At 48.8% G+C, this 20,952-nt stretch overlaps 1 protein-coding gene across 1 annotated transcript; it reads left to right on the top strand.

Annotated features, from left to right (window-relative positions):
- The first annotated feature begins 723 nt into the window (after nt 1–723).
- Nucleotides 724–15,006, top strand: LOC135290399 (serine/threonine-protein kinase PAK 3-like). The gene is made up of 14 exons (XM_064404302.1): nt 724–968; nt 1,910–1,947; nt 2,736–2,867; nt 5,684–5,818; nt 6,085–6,420; nt 6,833–7,124; nt 8,034–8,097; nt 8,792–8,840; nt 9,625–9,737; nt 10,399–10,516; nt 11,202–11,301; nt 11,750–11,946; nt 13,265–13,402; nt 14,768–15,006. The coding sequence occupies exons 1-14, from the start codon at nt 890–892 to the stop codon at nt 14,849–14,851; spliced, it is 1,875 nt and encodes a 624-aa protein (XP_064260372.1). The 5' UTR covers nt 724–889; the 3' UTR covers nt 14,852–15,006.
- The last annotated feature ends 5,946 nt before the right edge of the window (nt 15,007–20,952 follow it).

Genomic DNA, 20,952 nt, shown 5'->3' on the forward strand with positions numbered 1-20,952 from the left:
GTAATGGTTGGCTCTCACAATTAAGAGGTAAATATTATGTGGATGTAAAAATGTAAAGTGCTGTTATCGTAATATATCCTCCCATTGTCCTTTTTCCCCTCCCCCTTGTAATAACCTTGGTAGTCAGGGCATTAGGGGAGGGCTGGCTTGTGACCAGGAGGCGAGGTGTAAAACACCTGACGTCCAATCAAGATGTAAGAAAGTAATCTCCAGCAATGGATAGCAGAGAAAGAGTTGACTGACCAAACTTTTGGAGGGGCTAAGGCTATCAAAGGCAGAGTATCTCTTTTGTAGATGAGGATGTGGCTGCAAGTCACAGAGACTGCCAGTGCTGAACATTTTTCCTTGTTCAGTCCTTTGTTAAGGTTTATTAAACCTTTAAAATTTTCAAAGTGAGAGTCGTTTCTCACATGTGCAATGCTGTGGGCCATTTTCTTGACCTGGATTCCTTTGCTTGGGTGCCATCTGAGTGCTCACTTGGGCTACAGGCTGTAGTTGCTTAGGGGAATCTTGGAGTTACTCTTGGATCCCTTGAACAACAGGGTTTGGCCGAAGAGGGCAATTTGTGCTGCTTTGTGGCAGAGGAGAACTTCCCAGGCTATTTTGTGTTTGCTGTGGGGAAGGTTGGTTATTGCTTTGCATAAAGTCACAGACCAGCATGGAGCGTTTGCTTTGTGATGTCAGGGCATGGTTGCCACGTCACAGTGGTGACATGAGAAGGTTGCCTTGGTGCACGGAAGGCCTCAGTGTCAGAGCAGCCCTAGGGCTTGCTCAGAGCAGGAGCACCCTGCGCCTTGAGGCATTTGTCAGTGGGCAGCTGCACACTGACAGGAGCCTTGTTTATTCTAGTGTTGGAGCACAGCGTGCAAACTTGCACAGCAGTGCTACAATGATTCAGCAGCTTGCTGCTGCAGTGGTTACTGCCTATGGAGTTACTTATTCCAGCTATTTTCTGACTCACCTGGCACGTAAGTAGAGATTTCCCCTCTACTTAGGTTAGGGTGTAACATAACCGGCTTTTGTATGTCTTCCTGCTCCTTCTTAGTGGCTGAGTTGATTTAGAAACAGAAAGAGCATTAGGATGCCACTGGTTTAATAAAGCTCCTGTCAATTTGTTCAGCTAAAAAGGGGGTGTCTGTAGCCACAGGGGCAGCATTGCCAGGGAACCTGCAGGGGTTCCCTTCCCTCCACGGGAGAGTCTGTGGCAACAGGGCCTGTCATTTCCTCAATTTGCTGGGACAAACAAGACAGCTTTGAAACTGTAGACTGGGAGAACTTCTCGGAAGGCCTTCTAAAAACTCTGTTGTTCCCAGTTGCAGTTGTTCCCAGAATTCAGGGAAAGCTTCTTTCTTTCTAAATTTGGTCACGAAAGAATTTGATTGTCTAACTTGACCCTTTACCTAGTGCTAAAAGAGTGATTCCCTTTGCAAAGAAGTGCAAACTCCAAACCAGTGAGTGTCTCCTCCTGAACCCTGCAGCTGCTGCTGTGCTGTTTCACAATAGAACTCCCAAAGCTCAGAAGAATTTTGGGGAAGCTTTGCTGGGCAACTGTTTACAGCAAGTTAATGAGAATTAGTGTATGCAACTGATTTTTTTTTAAAAAGCATGTGAAGGAGAGGATTTTAGAAGATATTTTAAGTGTTTACTAGAACAGGAGTATTGAGTGTTAATGAAGAATTTGTATTTTCTTGATCGTGTTTGTATTCCTTTGCTGACTAAAGAGGTCAAAGTGTAGGCACAAGCAAGAACATTGTCCTGATCTCTTGGTGGCTGTGTGAATGAAATGTGTCTCCTGGAGGGATGTTGTGAAAGGGAAAATAATCTCTGTTTGGATTGACCTCTTGTGTGGGATTCACCAGGCCAGGAACTTTTCTCACAGCATCTGATTCATTTTCCCTGCCCACTACAGGTCACATAAAACATGTATTCAGCGGAGCTGATCCTGAGGTGAGTGAGAAAGGAAGATTTCATGTTCCTCCTATTAAAAAATTCGGGAGCGAGCTGTCACCTTGGCTAGACACAGAAGAGTATAGAGGGCCAGCAAGGATGGCCAAAAGAAAATCCAGAGAGAAAAGCCCAAAGAAAATCATTCCCATGACTTAAAAAAAAAAAAAAAAAAAAAAAAAGAAAAAAGTGGATATTTCCTAATTTCAATCTCAGATGGAGAACTGAAGAATTTCCATAGATGCCCATATGACAGTGCTCAGCACAAGGGCTGTTGCCCTGCCAAACCTGCCCTCAGTGCATCCAAGTGCTTGAGACACTGGAGTGGCTCACTTGCATCCTGGGGCTTGTAGGTGTTTTTGGTATGTCAGGATGCGAAGCCCTGTTCTTTTTCTCTTTCTCCAGCCAGCAATGGGGCTTCTGCACAACATTTCCTGCCATTTTCCAGCACTGGATGGGATTCTGATCCAGTTGTAGTTTTCCCTCTCTGCAGCAGCAATAGAAACGGCCTTGGCGGCTCTTTGCTACTTGTCCATTTCAGAGCTTGCAAGAAATATAAGCTCTGTTTTGCAGAGACAACATTGCTTGCTGATAGCAGACAAGAAGGAATATCCAATTCATAGCCATATAGTGTTGAATTGGCCTGTTTTAATGGGGATGGAGTGACTGAGAATGCCATTGCTAACACAGTTGATGAGTTCTCCTTAGAAGCTGTGGTTGTAAATGCCAGGAGAAATGAGGTTAGAAATGGTAGGTAATGGCCTGTCCCTCATGCTTCTCTCTTGCCACAGGAGACAAATGCAACAGCCATCTCTCCCCTGGCTCCCTCTGCTCCTGGAGAAGAAGCCAAAAAGGAGCAAAATGAGCAAGACGACCACGAGACTCCAGCTGTGGTCACAGCCCAGGCTGATCATCCCAAGAGAGTAAGTGCCAGTTGTGGGTGGCGCTGTCTTTAGGGCAAGGCAGAGGTGCAAGCTGCTGAGCAGCCAGCACTTGCTGTTGCTGGCCGAGGAGGCGGAGTGCTGGAGTCCTGCAGGACGTAGCCAATTCCTGCAGGCAGTGCCAGCTGGAAATTGGCCTTTGCCCTGTCATGTCGAGGCACCGAAGAGCTGGGGGCTCTGGGTGAGCTTTTGGCTGCCTGGCTGAGTGCAGCTCTATGTCTGGGCTTCTGCAGTGCATTGCCCAAGGGCACACGTGGTCGAGCCGCTGGTCCCAGGGCTTTGTTTGTTTGTTTTTCCCTCGTGGAAAGGTGTGTTTGGCTTGTGGAAGAGTTCTGCAGTTTTCTTGAGGAGTTATTCACTCATACAGACTCTTTTGGTCCAGCTGCCTTTTGCCTTTTGATAAGCTGCAAGGAGATGAGTGTGCTGCCCGTGAAGCTGTGGGGGGCCATTCTTGTGCTGTGTGGCCAAGGAAAGGAAGCGCGTAGTTGCGAAGCCTTCTGGTGAGGCAAAAGGCAGAAGTGGTGAGTTTCTGGGCATCACTTTTGCAGTGAAGTCTGCAGCTTTGGCAAGTGCACTGGAGCCTGGAGTGGGGGTGAAGGTGCAAGTCCTTGAGAGCTGTCTTGTGTTGCTCAGAGCAGGAAGGACATGTAGAAATGGAGGATGCAGTATTTGCAGTCAGATGGGCAGCTTTGTGTCCAGGGAGCTGCATGGGCCAAAAGGAGCCAGGGCTGCTGCCGGTCCAGAGCAACTGAGCAAGAGCCAGCCTGTGGCCAGGTGGCCAAGAAGGCCAAGGTCATGGTGGGCTGTGTCAGCAGCAGAGGGGCAGCAGGAGCAGGGCAGTGAGCGCCGGCCTGTGCTGGGCAGCGCTGCGGCCGCAGCTGCAGTGAGTGCTGTGTGCAGTTGTGGGCCCTGTGAAGCAGCAAGTCCTTGAGGGGCTGGAGCGTGTGCACAGAAGGAGACGGGAGCTGGGCAAGGGTGTGGAGCATAAGGCCAGGGAGGAGGTGCTGAGGGAGCTTTAGCCTGGATAAACAGAGGCTGGTGAGGGACCTTCAGATTTTCCTCACTCAATCAAAGTATTTTAGCCACTTTTGGAATTTACTATTTTTTCCCCTTTTAAAAATCGTTAATTTTTCTTTTCTTGGAGGATGAGGCTTGTTCATTTTCTTTTTTCCCTACCATGCTGCTTTTCCTCATTATTTTCTGCCCTTTTACAGTACTTGTAGTGGGTCGGCTAGAATTTTAATTTCCAATGTGTCACTTCTGGAGAATTAAGTAGTTTTTCATGAGATGACATCATTCCGTACATAGAGCTTGGTGCCGATGGATCTGTTGTCGTTCCAGGCCGGCCAGTATGGCATTAGAGATCACTTTCAGGTTATCAATGTCTGTTCCTTTTTGCAGCCCAGGGAATCAGAGTGTGTTTTGTTTAGGAATTGAGCAGGATATCAATGGCCTTTCATTCCAACTGGTCCTCAGAGATCAGAGGAGCAGGGAGGGTCTGTGCTTTATTTCTGATTACAGCCAATTTAGCAGTGTCATTGTGGTAGAGACCAAGAGAAGAACTTTCTCCAGCACAGTTTTACACAGTGCAGTTCCCAGTGCAATCTCTGGGACAGACCAATTTCCATAAGGACCTACACAGGCCAGATTCCCCAGGAATGTGGTTTCTTGAAGCAATAAAACACCATTGTCAGGAATGTTGCTGACTGGGGGCACTGGCTACCAAGTGTTCAAGTGTTGATGTGTGTAACAACAGAGAGGACAGTAATAACAGATTATAGTAGTGAGATATGTCTCTCTCTCTCTCTCTCTCTCTCTCTCTCTCTCTGTAACATTTAAGAACTGAATCTTCCCATCTCTGGTCCAAGGATGTCGGAGGTGCAAAGCTCACCTAAAGCATCCCTTTCAGGAGAGGATTAGTGACATGTTACGTCGACCGATTCTGAGCAGGCAGAGATGTTTCCCCCTCCAGACATGGTGTTTTTCCCCCTCAGAGCTGTTTTCCTCCTATGGTCTTTTCTGCCCTGAAGTCCCCAGTTAATTCTTCAAATTTCTACCTGTCCTAGAGAGGTGGAACAATTCCATGGTTCAGTGGTGTTTGGTGACTCTGCTCATACATGCATTACATGACACACGGTTTCCTTCACTGGCATCCCCAGGGGTGTGTAAGTGCATTTGTTAATGGGGCCTTATGAGAGTCTCTGTTACTGCTGGTCAGAATTCTCAGCTGACAAAAGAGGGAGAAGAAACACCTTGGTCCTCTTCCATATACTGAGGTGGCCATAGAGGCTCTGTGACCTCCATCAGAGGATCTTTGCACGCATCTCATCTCCTGAATGACAGGATTTCTAACAAGAGTGTAGATGTCAGAAAGGCAGGAATGCTGCTGCAGGCCTGAGGAGAACGTGAACTGCAGAAGTGTCTCTCCCAAGAGCTGAGCTCAGCCAGGAATCCACCTGCAGAGCCAGGATGGAGCTGTGGGACAGGGCTGGGTGTCAGTCACTACTGAAAGAAAAAGAGGACATGGCAGGAGCAGAGGGAGGCCCTCACCAGAGCCTTGAGGAATGCCACACCTTCCCTGTCAGCTGCCTGACAGGCTGTTGGAGCTTCAGTGCCAGATGGCCCCTGATTGTAGTGCCAGGCTCACTTTGGAATCTGTGCCTCCCCTCAGGCAGGGAATGATCCAGGAGAGCAGCAGCACAGAGCTTTGGGAATGTGTGAGCCCATCAGCCTTTGAGTCTTGGCTCACAAATATCACATGGGAAGTTGAAAGCCATCTTCTCTTGCTTTCTGTGCAGGTCCTTGTAGAAAATAAGCAGGAGCAGATAGCTTTACCAGAGATGCCATGCCAGGCTCAGGGAGAGCTGTTCCCAGCCCGAGAGCAGGAAGAGCAGCGCAGGCAGCAGGTGGAAGAGCCACAGCAGAATGGCCAGGTAAGCCTGACTGGCCAGGTGACAGAGGGAAGGGCAGGAAGAGGGGCATAAAACAGAGTTCTTGGGCGTGAGGAGGCCAGGAGTCCCACAGGCACTGAAAGCACAGAGCCTGAGATCAGCACTGGGACAGGAGGTTTGCAATGGAAGCAGAGGTGGGTAGGGAAGCAGAAAGAAGTGGCTGAATAGATGTGCTTTTGAGGCTGCAAGAGGAAAAAGCTGAGCCTGATGGCAGCTGCCAGTCACTTGCTCTGCATTTGTGTGTACAGAACATCAAGTCAGAGCCCCAGGCAGAGCTGCCCGAAGCTCAGAGTGCCATCATGGCAGTGAAGAGGAGGAACAAAGATGAGATGAGAGGAATTCAAGAGGAGATGAATCGCCATCAGCACAGGAGCGATCAACAAAACCAGGTAAGTGAAAGAGTGGCAGCCACTCCACTCATGAAACTTCCTCTCCATTGTTGTTTACAGACCATCAAGGAAGATGTGGAGGCAGAGCTGCAGGAATCCGAGGACAGGAACAAGGCAAGGGAGAAGAGGCTGGAGGAAGAAATGAAAATCATCAGAGAGAAACTTAACCGCCTCCCTCAGGCTCTACAAAATGAAGTGAGTGAGGGAGGGACATCCACTGCAATCACCAAACTGGTGCTTTCTGCCCTTCTTGCTTTTCCACTGCAGAGCAGCAGGGAGTGGGGCCGTGCCTCTGAGTGCCATCCTGGTCTAGTGTGGATCACAGTCTCTCTGAAGGACATTTCCTGCTGTGCTGAATCTCAGCTGCTGCCCTGAGCAGTGGGACTTGTCCTTTGGCCTTTTGGCCAGCAGTCATCCAAATTGATTCCTGCTGGCCTGTTGCTGCTCTCCCTGTTTCTTTGCAGTGGAACATGGTGACCCAGATGGAGGACTGAATCCCTGTCTGTATCCCTTGTAAATCGGTTCCTTCCCTGTCCTCACAGTCAATGACTCTTGGCTGACAGGGACAAGCTGTAGTCTCTGACTGCTTTGTTCTCTTTGACTTGAGGTGCAAGTGTCGACATCTCACCTGGCAGCCTGCAAAGACTTCCAGCAAACAACGGGCAATGAAGGGCCCCAAGGTTGGCGTGAGCCACAGGAACTGTCCCCACCAGAAGTGCAACAGGTTCAGCACATCACGGGCTCTGGCATTAAACCTGCTGCTGCAGCAGCATTACCTGGAGGAAGATACACTGTTGAATCTTGGAAGTCAAGCTCAGACAGTTCGTTCATCACCAGTTCTGACAGTAGCATGGCTGCTCCAAAATGGAAGATTGAGGAGAAATATCTGGAGATACTGGGTATGTCTGGTGTATTTCTCATATGAGGGACAGTGTACTCTGTGCACTTTTTCATACCTGATTCCCACTCTTTCCCATGACTCTTAGAATCCTACTCATTGGCCCAAGCCCTGCTCAGATCAGTCCCTAGGAAAACACATCAAGTCCTTTGTGATTCTGCAGCACAACCCCATCAATCTGCTTCTTGCCCACAACACCTGCCAGTGCTGTGCTCTCAGATAAGACCTGGTGGGGCTGAGAGCAGAGCCCAGTGGATTCTGGGTCTGCCATCACCTGTTGGGACAAGAAGGGCATTGATCTGCACCTCGCTGTGTCTGATCTCAAAGCCCATCCTGTTGTGTCCTGAATGGGGGCAACAGCTTGTACGGGGCTCAGGCTGCCTGTGGCTTCTTCCCACTGCTTGTCAGTGCTCCTGCTTGGGCTTTGCCAGCCTTGTTGTGGTAGCTGCCCTGTCCCTGAGGGCTGGTGGGACTGCAGAGGCTGGAGCCTTCCTTAGATGGGAGAGGGACATCTTTGAGCTCAGCCTGCTCATAAAGGGTGAGGGTTCTGATGCTGAAAGCCCCGTCAGGATTGGTTATAGCTTGAGCTGCTGTGGTTTACAAACAGAAAGGCATTCTTTTGGCAAACTGCTGAAAGATTGAGAAGATGTCCTCCTCTCCTGGGAATGCATCTCCCTGTGCTTTGTTTCCTGTCAAGAGAACTCTTCAAAGGACTGGACAAAGTCAGTCTCTGTGCCAGCCATCTGCACTGCAGGGCTGCCTGTCCTATTGCTGTTGTGGTTGTTGTTGTTGTTGTTACCCAGCTGACCACAAAGGAGTCAGAGCCCCAGACAGTGGGCCTTCCTTTTCTATCTCCTGGAAGCTGGCATCTCTGTTTTAAAGTGAGCATCTTGCACTTTGTTCCCCTCAGGGAGTATGGTGACCATGGAAGATCCCACAATGAAATACACGGAACTGGAACACATTGGCAGCGGGTGAGTCCAACTGCAGTTACTTTTTGCACAGCCATGGGCCAGGAGTTTTTCTGGTGGAATGTCTATCCAGTGTGAAGTCAGGCCAGCTGCAAATATGTTCACACTCTGGGGATAGATTGTCCCATCTCGCAGTGCGGCTCAAAATTTGGGAGCGTGCTCAGAAGGCTTTGTCAGAGACATCTCCGTGCTGCCGAGGTCTTGCCTGCATCAAGGGACAGAACCTGGAATATCTCCTCTCTCTCAAGTGTAGGACAGCTCTGTGTTAATTTCTTTAGTATTTTGTATGTCTCAAAATCATACTGACAGACTAATGAACAAAGAAGAATCCTGCTTGCCTGAAAGAGCAACCTACCCCCTATCAAAGCTGTCAGGTTACAGTTCTCAGGAACATTTCTTTCCTATGGTTTGCAGAAAGAAATACTCTGTGGTTAGGAGAGGAACCACACAGTTTAGAAACTGAAACCCAAGATGAAAGAACAAACTCCCTTTAGGAGCTGAGGCAGTGAACCCCAATGCTTCAGGAACAGGCCCAGTGCCCATGCACTTGAGAGGAAAATGCATCATCTGCCTTCTGGCAGAGCCCTCCTGCATCCTGCAGGTTTTGGGCATTTACAGGAGACATCTCCTGTGTGGGCTGGCTTTCACTCCAAGAGCTAAACAGCTTCTCCCTTCTCTGCTTCTGTTTTGTTTCTAGGTCTTTTGGAGATGTGGTTAGAGCGCTCGACAATGACACGTGGGGAGAGGTAAATGTCAACAGCCCCCAGAGATTCTGCTGCGCTTGAGGGCTTTCCCCTCTGCTGTGAGCTGTGGCTGGAGCTTTGGGTAGAGCTGTGCTGAAAAGGCACAAGAAGCACAGACTGGTGCCAGCCTGCAAAATACATTTGGGGCTTTGTCCTTCTCAGCTGCCAGAAGGAAGGCACGGAAGGAAGGGCAGTAGTTCCTTTCAGAGAAGGATGCGCTCACTCGCTCTCCATGGCTAAAACAAAGGTGGTGCCTTAGAGCACCTCACTGCCCTTTGGGGCTACAGCTTCAGAGTCCTGAATTCTCATCTCTGGCTGCCAGCAAATACACCTGAAAGTTCCTGGTAGTTCCTTAGCCACCTGCAGTGCTGCACTTGGGAGCTGCACGTAGGGAGAGATCTGCAAGGCGTCCCTAAAAGCCCTAAGCTCTGCCCATAGCCCAAGATGTATCCACAGAGTATCAAGGCCTGGATTACTTCTTCTGAATCCCATACAAAGCAGCAGAGAGTGTGGCTGCTGCTTTGTGGTCAGAGGTTTGTGGCTGATAGTTGACACACCACTGATACCAAGTTGTCAAGGCAACATCAGTGGCCCCACATGTCCTGTAACTGCTCCCCAAGGGAGCAGAGAAATGGGCTGTTGGAATGTCAGTTCCTAATTACTGCAGTGCTAATCACAAGGCAGTTTGGCACAGCTCAGCTGTGTCATTGCAAAATCCCTCGCTCCATGTCTGTTGTGGTCTCATGCCACCAACTTCTCAAGTTATTGATTTTCAATGTCTCTTTAGGTGGCTATAAAGAAAATAAAGCTTCAAGGACTGAAAAGGAAGCAGCTAACCCTTAATGAAATCATGATCATGAAGAGGCATAGGAGTCCCAGTGTTGTGAATTATTTAGACAGGTGAGAGGTCATGGTCTTATCCCGTGAATGTGCATTTACATAGAGCAAACATGAGAGGTTAAAAACTCACTTTGGTCAGGGGCAGAAAGTGGAGCTGTTAATTATTTCTTAATATTTCTCTTCTCATCTCCAATAGATGAGACAAGACTGCATCTTGTCTGCATGAGTCTTCCCAGGAACACAGAGTTTGAAAATTATTCAAAAATATTCAAAACCTGGATCAGCTGTATCTTACTAAGTTAATACCCTCAAAGTTCACTACCTCCACAGTTTTACAGGATTGATTTTTTAAAGTTTCTTCAATGCTGATGAACCTTCCTAAAGTGGATTTCCCTTAGATCCTTGCCTCTCATTGCCATTGCTATGCATGCCAGGAAGACTGGGTCCTTATTTCCAGAAGCACCATGCCTGACAGGCTTTTTGCCTGGGCTGTTACTAAACTGCACTTTTTGCTTGCTGGCCATCTAAGCCATGTCCTTTTTCACAGCTGTGCCTTTCTCCTTGAGACTGCACAGACTGCAAACAATGCACAGCCAAGAGGGAATGTCTATTCCTTTGATTCTGTCCTCGTCACAAAGGGACTTGGAAACAAGAAACCCGGAAGGAAAGTATCAACGTAGCCATGCATGTTTATCTCCACGCCCTTGTTTCCTTCTTTCAGCTACCTTCTGGGTGAGGAACTCTGGCTGGTTATGGAGTACATGGACGGAGGCACCCTGAGCGATGTCATCAGCAAGAGCTACCTGTCTGAAGAGGAGATGGCAGCCATCAGTCGGGAGGTCAGCAATCCCATCTGTGCTGCCGAGGGCTTGGGCAGGATTGTCTGGGAAACAGGGGCTCAGAACAGGAGAGGTTTCATGTGCCAAGCTTTGTTTGTGTGTTGCTGTTATGCTGTGGGCAAGTAGAAGCATCTCAAGTGAAATGGCTGCCAGTGCCCCTGCACTCACTGAACTCAGTTCTTGTACTCTTATCTCCTGCTGTTGTGTTCTCACTCTGCCTCTTGTAAGAGGCTCTTCTCCATCTTGCCTCTCTAAACTTTTGCCTGTCTTCACTGCATTCCTTGCCTGTAAAAGCAAAGGTGCTGGTGGCAGGATTTGAAAGGAATAGCAAAGGAAAAGAGAGAGACTAGTTTCTCTCAGTCCTCAGCTAAAAAGGATAGGAGTGCAGCCAAAGCACTGTTTGCTTCTGAGCATATCCCCTGCAGCAGCAGTCATCCTGGCTGGTGTGCAGGGGACAGTCTACAACAGCAGGTGCTGTTGCTCTTTCAAAGGCTGGCATGCCTTTCCTTAGAAAGGTCCTGCTCTGCAAGTGTTGCAGCAGCAAGCCCTTCCTCTCAGTGGCACTGTGTTCTCCATTACTCCCCATACCCCTGGAGAGGGAATCTTTTTGATTCTTTGTGCCCTTTCTTATGTGATGAAATCACATCACTTAGTTTTGCTCTCCTGTTTCTGTTTCCTCTCTCAGTGCCTGCAAGGACTGGATTTTCTTCACTCCAACCATGTGATCCACCGAGATGTGAAGAGCAGCAACATCCTCCTCAGAACCGACGGCTCTGTCAAGCTGGGTCAGTATATTCTTGGTCAGGTGCAGCATTCCAGGGATGTGGGTGTGGGGCTGCTTGGAGTGACTGCCAGCTCCCCAGAAATGGTGCTGGTGACAGTGCAGGGACATCTGTTGTGAGCTGGTGACACGGCTGCAATGTGCTCAGAGGCATGACAAGGAACAAGCAGTCAAGAGTGGTGTTGCTCTGTGTGTCCCTTCCAGGGGGAGGGAGCTACAGGTCTAAAACTTCCAAAGAACAAAAGCCACTGCTGGAGGCAGTGTAAAATACTGTGGGAATTTTTTAAGTCACAATGCCATATTTCCTTGGCTAAAGTCCTGAGAAAACAGAGCAGGACTGTTGTCCAGCAGAGTCAACAGCACATTCTCAAACTTCTACTGGGGAATTCTTTTGCTTGGTTTCCAAATTGCACAGAATTAAAATAAAAACAGTTATTTTGCTTTCTCCTCAGCCGATTTTGGCCTCTCTACTCAACTCACCCCTGAGAAGAATACACGGAGCTCGTTAGCAGGGACTGCTTGGTGGATGGCGCCTGAAGTGGTGACGTGTCAACCATATGGCCCCAAAGTGGACATATGGTCTTTTGGAATTGTGGGAATTGAAATGGTGGAACAAGAACCTCCTTACTGGAACCAGAGTCCTGCCTCAGTAAGGAGCAAATCCTCACTGATCCCGCTGTCTTTCTCACCTGTCCCATGTTCTGTGTGCCATTGGACAAAATCCCATTGCCATCTGCTAAGACTGCTTCCAGCACAGTGCCCTCCTAAAAATGTCCCTGCAACACATCAGCATCTGCTGTAGTTTTGGTTGCATCAGTGGGGGAACTCAAGCCTTACCACATGCAAACAAACTCCATTCTCAGGCAGCACTTGCCTTTGGGTTATAAGTGGTTCCAGTTCTTTTGTCTGTGTAGATGGCCCCAATAACAGGAAACAAGCATCTTAGAACTACTCTTATTCTTCCAGAAATGAAGGAAGGAAACCCAAACCAAACAGAGTTTCTAAAACTGTGGTTTTCAGAGAGGGACTGCATCCCCTGTGCAGTTTCTTCTTGCTGGGAAGCTTGCCTGAAACCTGGGCAGGAGGGTGTAGAGGCCACAGAGTCTCTTCTGCTTCTTGTGGAGTGCTGCTGAAACACTCAGTGACCATGTTTCTCTCATAGTTGAAGCCACGTTCTCCACGTCACCAAGCCAGAACCTGGTGATGTGGAGAGCCTGCCAAAACCTGCCAGTGTATCCTGGCACTTTCTGGGATGGGCCTACCATTAATGCATTGACTTGAGTATCCAAAGGAGCAGAGAGTGACCATAGGGATGGCACCTCTCCTTCTTCTGACCATGAAAAGCTTTTCTTTTCCACATAAGAGAAGCTGAAATTTTCACAGTTGAGAGACAGAGCTGCAGGTGTTTCCTGTGTGCCCAAGCAGGCATTTTCATCCCAACACATTTGTGCAGGCATCCTCATGTGTCTGTGTGGAATATGAGATTGTAGGTGTTAGTTGCCTTACCTGGGGAATAACTGATGGATTTCCTTTCTTTCCTTCCAATTACCATTGTTTTCAAGAACAGGAGAAAAAGCTTGATGAGTTTTGTTTTATGGCAGCTGTGCTTAAGGGACCAACAAGCACTGCAGTGATGCCGTTCATGTACTAATCCTTGGAATTAGTATAGTAAAGTCCCTCTTCCTAAAAGCCTGTCAAGCTGGTGTGAATCCTCAGAGAAGCAAACGTGCTTATGTTGATGTAGTTCCCACTGAGTAGGTCAATGAAATCAGCAGCCATGGCAAGATGTGAGGGATGTTGGAAAAGCTGTGGCTGCATCGGGGTTTGGGTTTTTTTGTTGGTGAAGGAAAGGCATCTCTGGGTCTCTGCCAGGGCAGAAACTGCCACTGAAGAACAGGGGTTAAACAGTGGGATCTGGGAGAGCAGTTACAGATGGGGAAAGCAGCAGGTGTTTCCTTTTTCTCCAGGCTAAATTCATGATAGCCTCAATAGGGACCCCACAGCTGCTGCATCCCAAGCTCCTCTCGGCTTGGCTGCGTGACTTCCTGAGCTGCTGCCTGCAGGCAGACGAGGCGCGGCGCTGGTCTGCCAAGGAGCTCCTGCAGGTAAAATGCAAAGGGGCTGCAGGTGAAACAGGGTGTGAGGGATGGGCTCCTCCTCTATGGAAGTCCAAGGCATCAGATGAGCCCCCTTCCTCCTCACCTCCACTCTTGGTGCTCTTCAAAGGAAAACAGTGAGGAGTCCTAGACTGGGCTGGGCTGGCAGGGCCCTGTAAAGGTCATCAGGTGCAAGTGTCCTGCAATGAGCAGGGACATCTTTAAAGAGATCAGATTGCTCAGAGTCATTTTCCACCTGACCTGGAATGGTTCCAGGGACAGGGCAACTACAAGCTCTTGGGGCAACCCATGCCAGGGTGGCACCATGCCATGAGTAAACAATTTCTTCCTTCGACCTACTCTGACTTGATCCCCTGTGTGTTTAAAATTTTTCACCCACATCCTATTGTAACTTGTCCCGTTCAAAAAGGTGTCCCCCAATTTCTTCAAAGCCAATCTGAAGTTTTGGAAAGTGGCAATAAGTGGCTCTCTGGGGCATGTTTTTCACACAACTGAATAATTCCACCTCTCTCTGTTTTTCCTGAGAGGAGAGGTACTCTGTCCTCTGACTGTTTCTGCTGCCCTGTTTTGTAATTTGGTGATGTGCTCCATTTTATCCAATGGCAAAAGAACTGAAGTAGAGCAATGCAGGGTACAGAGACATGCAAAGGTGGTGCAGGAACCCAAGGAAGCCAGGCTGGCTGAGTGGTCAGAGATTTGGCTGTGGGCAGGAGGGACTGTGGGGAGCTCACTGTCAGCCTCTGAGGGGCCCTGGTTTGTGCCCCCAGCCCACCCTTCGAGGTTTCTGGCCGGCAAACAGGGAGAGCTTAGAGGGACTTGTCCCAGCCCCATCTGCTGCCTGGCACGCTCAAGCAGACAGGAACTGCCCCAGAGTTACTGCCAGGTTGTGTGGCAGAGAGGGAAGTGCAGCAGCCAGTGCCACTGGGCTGTCCCTGCTGGGAAGGAAGGTGCCATCCAGCACAGGAGGGGCAGGGCATGGAAAGGTAGACACTGCTCTGTCTCCCTGTGGAAATCAGCACAGTGCCTGTTGTTCAAAGAGAGGGACCAATGTGAGGCTTTGGAGTTTCCTGAAAAGAAGAAACTCCAAGGACAGAAAGCAGCATTTCTAGAGCACTGGCAGGGCAAAAATCCCAGCAGGATGAAGACATCACAATAAAGAGATGAGTGGGATTCTGGGCCAGGGTTGCCTGTGATGGCAAGGTCCTGCACGTAAAGATGGAGGTGCAGATGGTCCCATTGTTCTACTTTGTGGGTCTTTGTAGGAACCAGAGGAATCCTCATGGAGCCAGTGAAGCACTGAGCTTGGAAAGTCATGGTTCACTGTTCTTTTTTTTTTCTTTTTCCTATGGACAGCATCCATTTGTGACATCATCCAAGCCAGCATCCATCCTGGTACCACTCATCATTGCAGTGGAGAAGAAGAAAAAGAAGAACTAGGTGACGAAAATGTAACAATAATTTGAAGATGTTAACTTCATAAGAAATTTAAAGTAGAATTGTAGAGTAGGATTGTAGAGTAGGGCTGTTGAAGAGTTTTGTAAAGTAGGATTATAGATTAGGATTGGAATTAAATAAAGTTTTGGAAACATTTACTCATTTGGAAGACTCCCCTCCTTCTTACCCCTTCAGAATATTCAACATTTCCTTCTTGTTTTTTATTGGTGCTGAATCACACTTATGGCTTCTTTTGTATGGTTTGTAAGTGGGCAAGGATCTTCTTCATCCATCCTCTCCAGACCACAATGCCTTTGCAATATGACCCACTGGCTTGTTTTTGCCCAGCTGTGGTATTTCTAGTGGAGGCAGAAAGGGCAATGGCATTTGCAGGAAAACCAAAGGAGTGGGGCAGCCAAGACATCCTGTGCAGATTCAGGCCTGCAGCTGTGACTCGAGAACATTTGGTTCCTGCCACTTGGATTTGTATCCCCAAGTGCAATCTCTTTGGCAGAAGGAGAGCCTTGCTCAAGTGAGAAAGCAGAAGGATCAGAGAGGGGGCTCTGAAAGGTCTCCTCTGGTGCAGAGCTGGCAGCGCCTGTGAGGTGAGAGCGGGCCCGGCCTTGGCTGGGGTGCAGCCCCAGCAGAGGCCTGGCAGAGCCCGGAGCAGCCTGAGCCTGGGCAGAGGCAGGCTGGAAGGAGGCCCTTGGAGCTGCAGGAGGCAGCAGCCGGGCCCTGGGTGCCTCTTCCTGGCAGCGGGCGAATCCTCCGCTCTCAGAGCCCAGCTGGCAGCTGGCTGCTCCCGAGGGGAAGTGTAGCCGTGCTGGGCACAGCCCAGACTGGAGGCATTGGCCGTCTGGAGTCTGCCCAGGAGCAGAGGAAGGCCAGGGGCAGCCCAGGGCCGGTGGCCTGGCTGAGGATTCCTACTCTGCTGCCGGCTGCCCTGTGACTCCTGGCAAAGGGCAGCAGTGTGTGCAGCACTCTGGGCAGCGGCGCAGGGAGCCGGGCTGCTGGGCAGGCTGGAGCACAGGGCAGTGTCCTTCAGGCACGGCACTTCTGCCAGGACAAGCCAGGCCAGCCTGAGGCACTGACAGCTTGGCAGCTCCCATCTGCAGGAGCCAGTGCCTCCCACAGCTCTGCCAGGAAGTGCCTGCAGGCCTGCAGTTCTGTCCTGAGCCCCAGCAAAGGTGTGAAATGCAGAGTGTTCTGCAGAAATATTCAGGGCCACCAGGCCAGCCTGCTTTGTGCTCTCTGGAGCACAGCAAGCACTGTGCAGTGCCGCTCTGAGCTGCTGGGATAGAGGTGTTAGGAATAAACAAACTCTTAGTTACCATTAAATTGAAATAAAGTCATTAAAGCAAACGAGAACCTTCTTCCTAGTAGGGATTCAACTGAGCTGGCTGTGTATCTCTGTCTCCTGAGAGCTGAACATACACACACACCAACACAATGCTGCTTTTGACTGCTTTTCCCAGCTTCGGGTGATCCCTGTCCCCTTCCCCTTTGGCTGGGTGCTAGGCAACTTACATTCTCTCCTGACAGCCTACTTTTCTGTCCCCTCTCCTCTTCTCCTACTTCTCTTCTCTTCTGGTGTTCAACCCCTTTTCCAGCTCACAGCAACACCCAAGAAATTAACTGGAACAAATGCAAACCAGAACTAACACCACCTAGCTGGAAATCGGTGTACAACCAGATTACAAGCAACATAAGAGCTGGGAAATGGTGTGGGAACCAGATTACAAGAGCAACAGTATCCAAATCGGTGTTTGGAACTGGAGAAATACAGCCTGGGAGCTGGGAATGGTGACAGAGCTGATATGGTGAAAACTTGGGACTTTGCTAAGTAGCATAAAGTGCTGCGAGGTTTCTAGTCCTGTTTTTGTGGACTGGAATCACTTAGGAGACCATGGGAGCTTGGATGTCAGGACCAGAAAACTCTGTAACGAAGGTACTGATTTTCTTCTTTCAAAGAAGAGGGATAAACTATGATGAGCGAGCTCTACAAGCTTTATTCACATGGCGCGAAAACCATGAGCTGCACGTATCAAAAGAGGATGCTTTATATTTGCCCTTTTGGGAGAGGGCTGGACAAAATATATTTGAGGCAGTCTCATTTGGCGATGATGCAGCCATCGGTATTATAAAACCATGGACACTTGTTCTGGACTTATTAAAGAACTGGATTATGAAAGGCAAAGGGGGAAGGGCAGCAGTGCAACCGCCTCTTCCTTCCACCCTGTGTGTGAGCTGGCATTGCCGCGGGAGCCGGCAGGCCCCGGCTGCTGTGAAAACGTGCTCTGCTACTGGGACTGTGGCTGACCAATGTGGAGCGGCTGTGGGAACCAGCACAGCCCCAGGGAGTGGGGGAATCCTGGAAAACAGAGACCATCCGGGGCCTGCCCGAGCCAAGGACACCGATGTCATCCAGAGGGCCGGTGGCGCCGATTGCACAATCCAGACACGTGGAGAGATGGCGGCCGCCACAGCCCCGGCAGCCGACCCGGGCGGGCACACCACGCCGCCCTGCCCTGGGGGAGCAGACCATGTGGGGAATGCTTCTGCTCCCCCCTGGGGACACCATGCCATGCAGCCGCTCCGAGCCCTCCCGGGTTACAGGGGAATTCCGCAGCCATTACACTGTGCCACGCAGCCGCTGAGATCGCCCCCCACCATTCGCACCGGGGCCGCCGCAATTCCCATCACCACAGAAACCGAGTGGGCTGGCTCCAAAGTCACCCCTCCGTGGAGCCCGGCGTGTCTGCATCGGGAGTGGCCCTGCTCCCGAGCCTGCCTCCAAGGTCGGATCTGAGAAGAGCTGCAGACACCAAAGCCAGAAGCAGAGTGTAGGAAAAGCCCCTGCGGGGGCCCAACCAACAAAATACAGTGGAAAGAAGCGTGCGAGGGTGTGGGGCCGTGTCAGCAATAGCAAGCAAGCCGTCCTGAAAAGATGCTGCTGGCCACATGCCACGGCCATTTCACAGCAGCTGAGAGAGGGCCACTTTCTCACCAAGTCCAACAGAAAGCCAACATTGCCCTACAAAGCTTTTCAAATCAAGGCTGTCATGTTCCAAAAACTCTAATAAACACACTGAAGGGTTATCACACAAAAGTTAGAAAAATGTACAACTGTTTGTAAAATACGCCTTAGAGTTCATAGTACAATACTCATTATGACTGTTTGCAATTGTTAGGACCAAAATCAATAGGCCTATAATTGGGAAAATGTGCTATTTCTTCTTCAGGCAATAACTGCTGTGCATCAAGGAAATCTTAGTGTGTCTATTAATATGTGTTTTCCTAGTACTCCTACTAATTATTATTGCCTTGTTTCAAGAAGGATGGTTAAGATCCAAGGGATATCCACTAAGATACTCATTTAAAAAAATACATAAATTTGTCATAACCAAATTACTGTTGCAAAGTTCTTTCACTGAAGTTCTACCACTTGTCATCATTTTGTCCTAGATTGCAAGGTGATGTGTGTATTCTATTTGCCATCTGTTAAGAGGTGTGGCTCTGTTATGTTCTCTTAATTGGGCAGTTTTCTTTATCTCTTCCACAACCAATCCTCCCTCTGGGGACACATCTGCTGTTAATGGGACATTGAGTGCCACAGCATGACTGATAAAACCACATCATCCCACATTGTGAGAAGCTCTGCGCAGAGGGAGCAGCCAAGCATTCCTAACTGGATATCATCTGAGATTTTGGACACCAGGACAGCCTTTTCCACTGGATTCCCAGAGGAGCAGCTGCCTTTTCCACTGGATTCCCAGAGGAAGACCAGGCCCATCTACACCACCACTGGATCTTCAGAGGATGACTACACCTTTCTACAGGATCACTGCTTCAACAGAACCACACCTGACACTCCAGGAGGACGGCAGCCACCATTCCAATTGGACTGCTACCAACCCCCTGACCAACAGGTGTCTGTTGGAGTGTTGGAGGACACAAGGCAGAGGATGGACTTTGGACCTGGTTAACATAAGAGATTTGATAACAGGATGCCTTGCCAAAAGCAAATGGAACTTTGAAAGATAGACTTAGATTGCAAGAAGATTAAATCAAAGAGGTTTACCAGAAAAAGAAAATCCCATTAAACTCTGCAAGCAAGAGATGTTGTTATATGCATAAGTTTGTGTACGTGATTTTAACCTAATCATTGTAGTACACATTACTAGTCTTCCTGAAATAGTATATAAGTGTTTGTATCCCACAATAAAATTGGATTCTGATCACCGAGTCAGTCTTCCCCGTCTCTCTCCATCGCTGACAGGTGTCAGGTTGTATTCTGATCCTGGCAGTGTTGTTTTGTATTACTGTATTGTTTATTTGACTTTTATTTTCTTCCCTAATAAAGAACTATTATTCCTGCTCCTGCATCTTTGCCTGAGAGGCCCCCTTAATTTCAAAACTATAACAATTTGTAAGGAGGGGTTTTACATTTTCCATTTCAGTGGAGGTTTCTTCCTTCTGCCTTCTTCTATTCCCCATTGCCAATCTTTCCAGCTCCCATCCGTCAGCGTGGGAGCTAACCCCCGGGGGCTGCAGAGCTGTGAGGTGTGGCAGACAGACGTCACCCACGTTCCCGAATTCGGCAGATCTAGGTATGTTCATGTATCTGTAGATACCTTCTCTGGCGCGGTCTTTGCTTCCGCCCACACAGGGGAGAAAGCAATTGATACCAAGAAACATCTTATTTTGGCTTTCTCCGTGCTGGGCATCCCAAAAGTCTTAAAAACCGACAATGGCCCAGCGTATAAATCCAGGGAGCTGCGAAGCTTCCTGCAGCAATGGGGAATAGAACATAAAACCGGCATCCCCTATTCCCCGACAGGCCAAGCGGTAGTGGAGCGGACCCATCAGAGCCTCAAAAGGGTCCTTCAGCAACAACAATCGGCAATGAAGATGGAGTCCCCCCAGGTCCAACTCGCCAAGGCCTTGTTTACCATTAATTTTCTAAACTGTTCTTTTGAAAATCTAACCCCAACAATCGTCAGACATTTCGGGCATCACAATCGGTTGCAGCCGAAAGAAAAGCCTCCAGTTCTCATAAAGGACCCTGAGACCTGGAGGACGGAGGGGCCCTTTAACTTAGTCACCTGGGGGAGGGGATATGCTTGTGTGTCCACTCTCTCAGGCCTGAAGTGGGTCCCCTCCAAATGGGTCAGGCCTTTCACTGCCAAACATCCAAATTTGGTCAATAAGGTGGCGCAGGTCCAAGAAGCCTGCTGGAGGAGGAGGAGAAAACCCTTTGGAGGGGATTTAGATCTCCTCCCTTAGCAGACACCTGTCTTTTCAAACCAAGACACATTTTAAAAGTTAAAAGTCATCTATTAAATCACTAACAAATGTATAACTTTTGACACGGGGAGAAGGGTGGATTCCTTGCATTGTTATTCATGTCTAAAGTTTTCGTGCACTAGATATTAGTAAAAGTTTGTTTCTAAAGTATAAATACAAAAAACCTCCCCCAACCAAGCTCATGATCCTGATCAAGCCATGAACTTGGCTGGTAAAGAAAAATATATTATTAAACCTAGATTCTCTTTTTCCATTGAAAAAAGCCTCATCCAGAAGAGGTTTTTTTCAAGTTCTCATAGTGAAAAAGAGACCCAGGCAGAGCTCAAAACCCATGTTTTGCCCTTATTTTTATTTATTATACAAAGAAAAAAGGAGGAAAGGGGGTTGTTGTGAAGGTGCATCTTTGACTCTTCAGTAAATAATATAACAGTATAATAACCCCATGATATTCAGCTGCCTAAAATACACTTCAGTGGAAACCACAGACAAGCATCCTGAAGTCTACTTACCTCATGGACAGTTCATATAAGAACTTGATTTGTTTACAATCTGTCCCTCAAAATATTAGACCACATCCTATTGTAAGTGGTCCTGTTAAAAAAGCTGTTTCCCACTTTCTTCAAAGCCACTCTGAAGTTTTGGGAAGTGGAGCTAAAGTCTCCCTGGGGCCTGTTCTTCATAAAGCTGAATAACTCCATGTCCCTCCACATTTCCTGAGAGGACAGCATTGCTGGCTGGGGGTCTGTGTCAATCCATGAACTGGACAGGAATGCTGAGGAACGCGCCTCGAGCTGTTT

The sequence above is a fragment of the Passer domesticus genome, chromosome Z (genome assembly GCF_036417665.1).
Source record: "Passer domesticus isolate bPasDom1 chromosome Z, bPasDom1.hap1, whole genome shotgun sequence".
NCBI lineage: Eukaryota > Metazoa > Chordata > Aves > Passeriformes > Passeridae > Passer > Passer domesticus.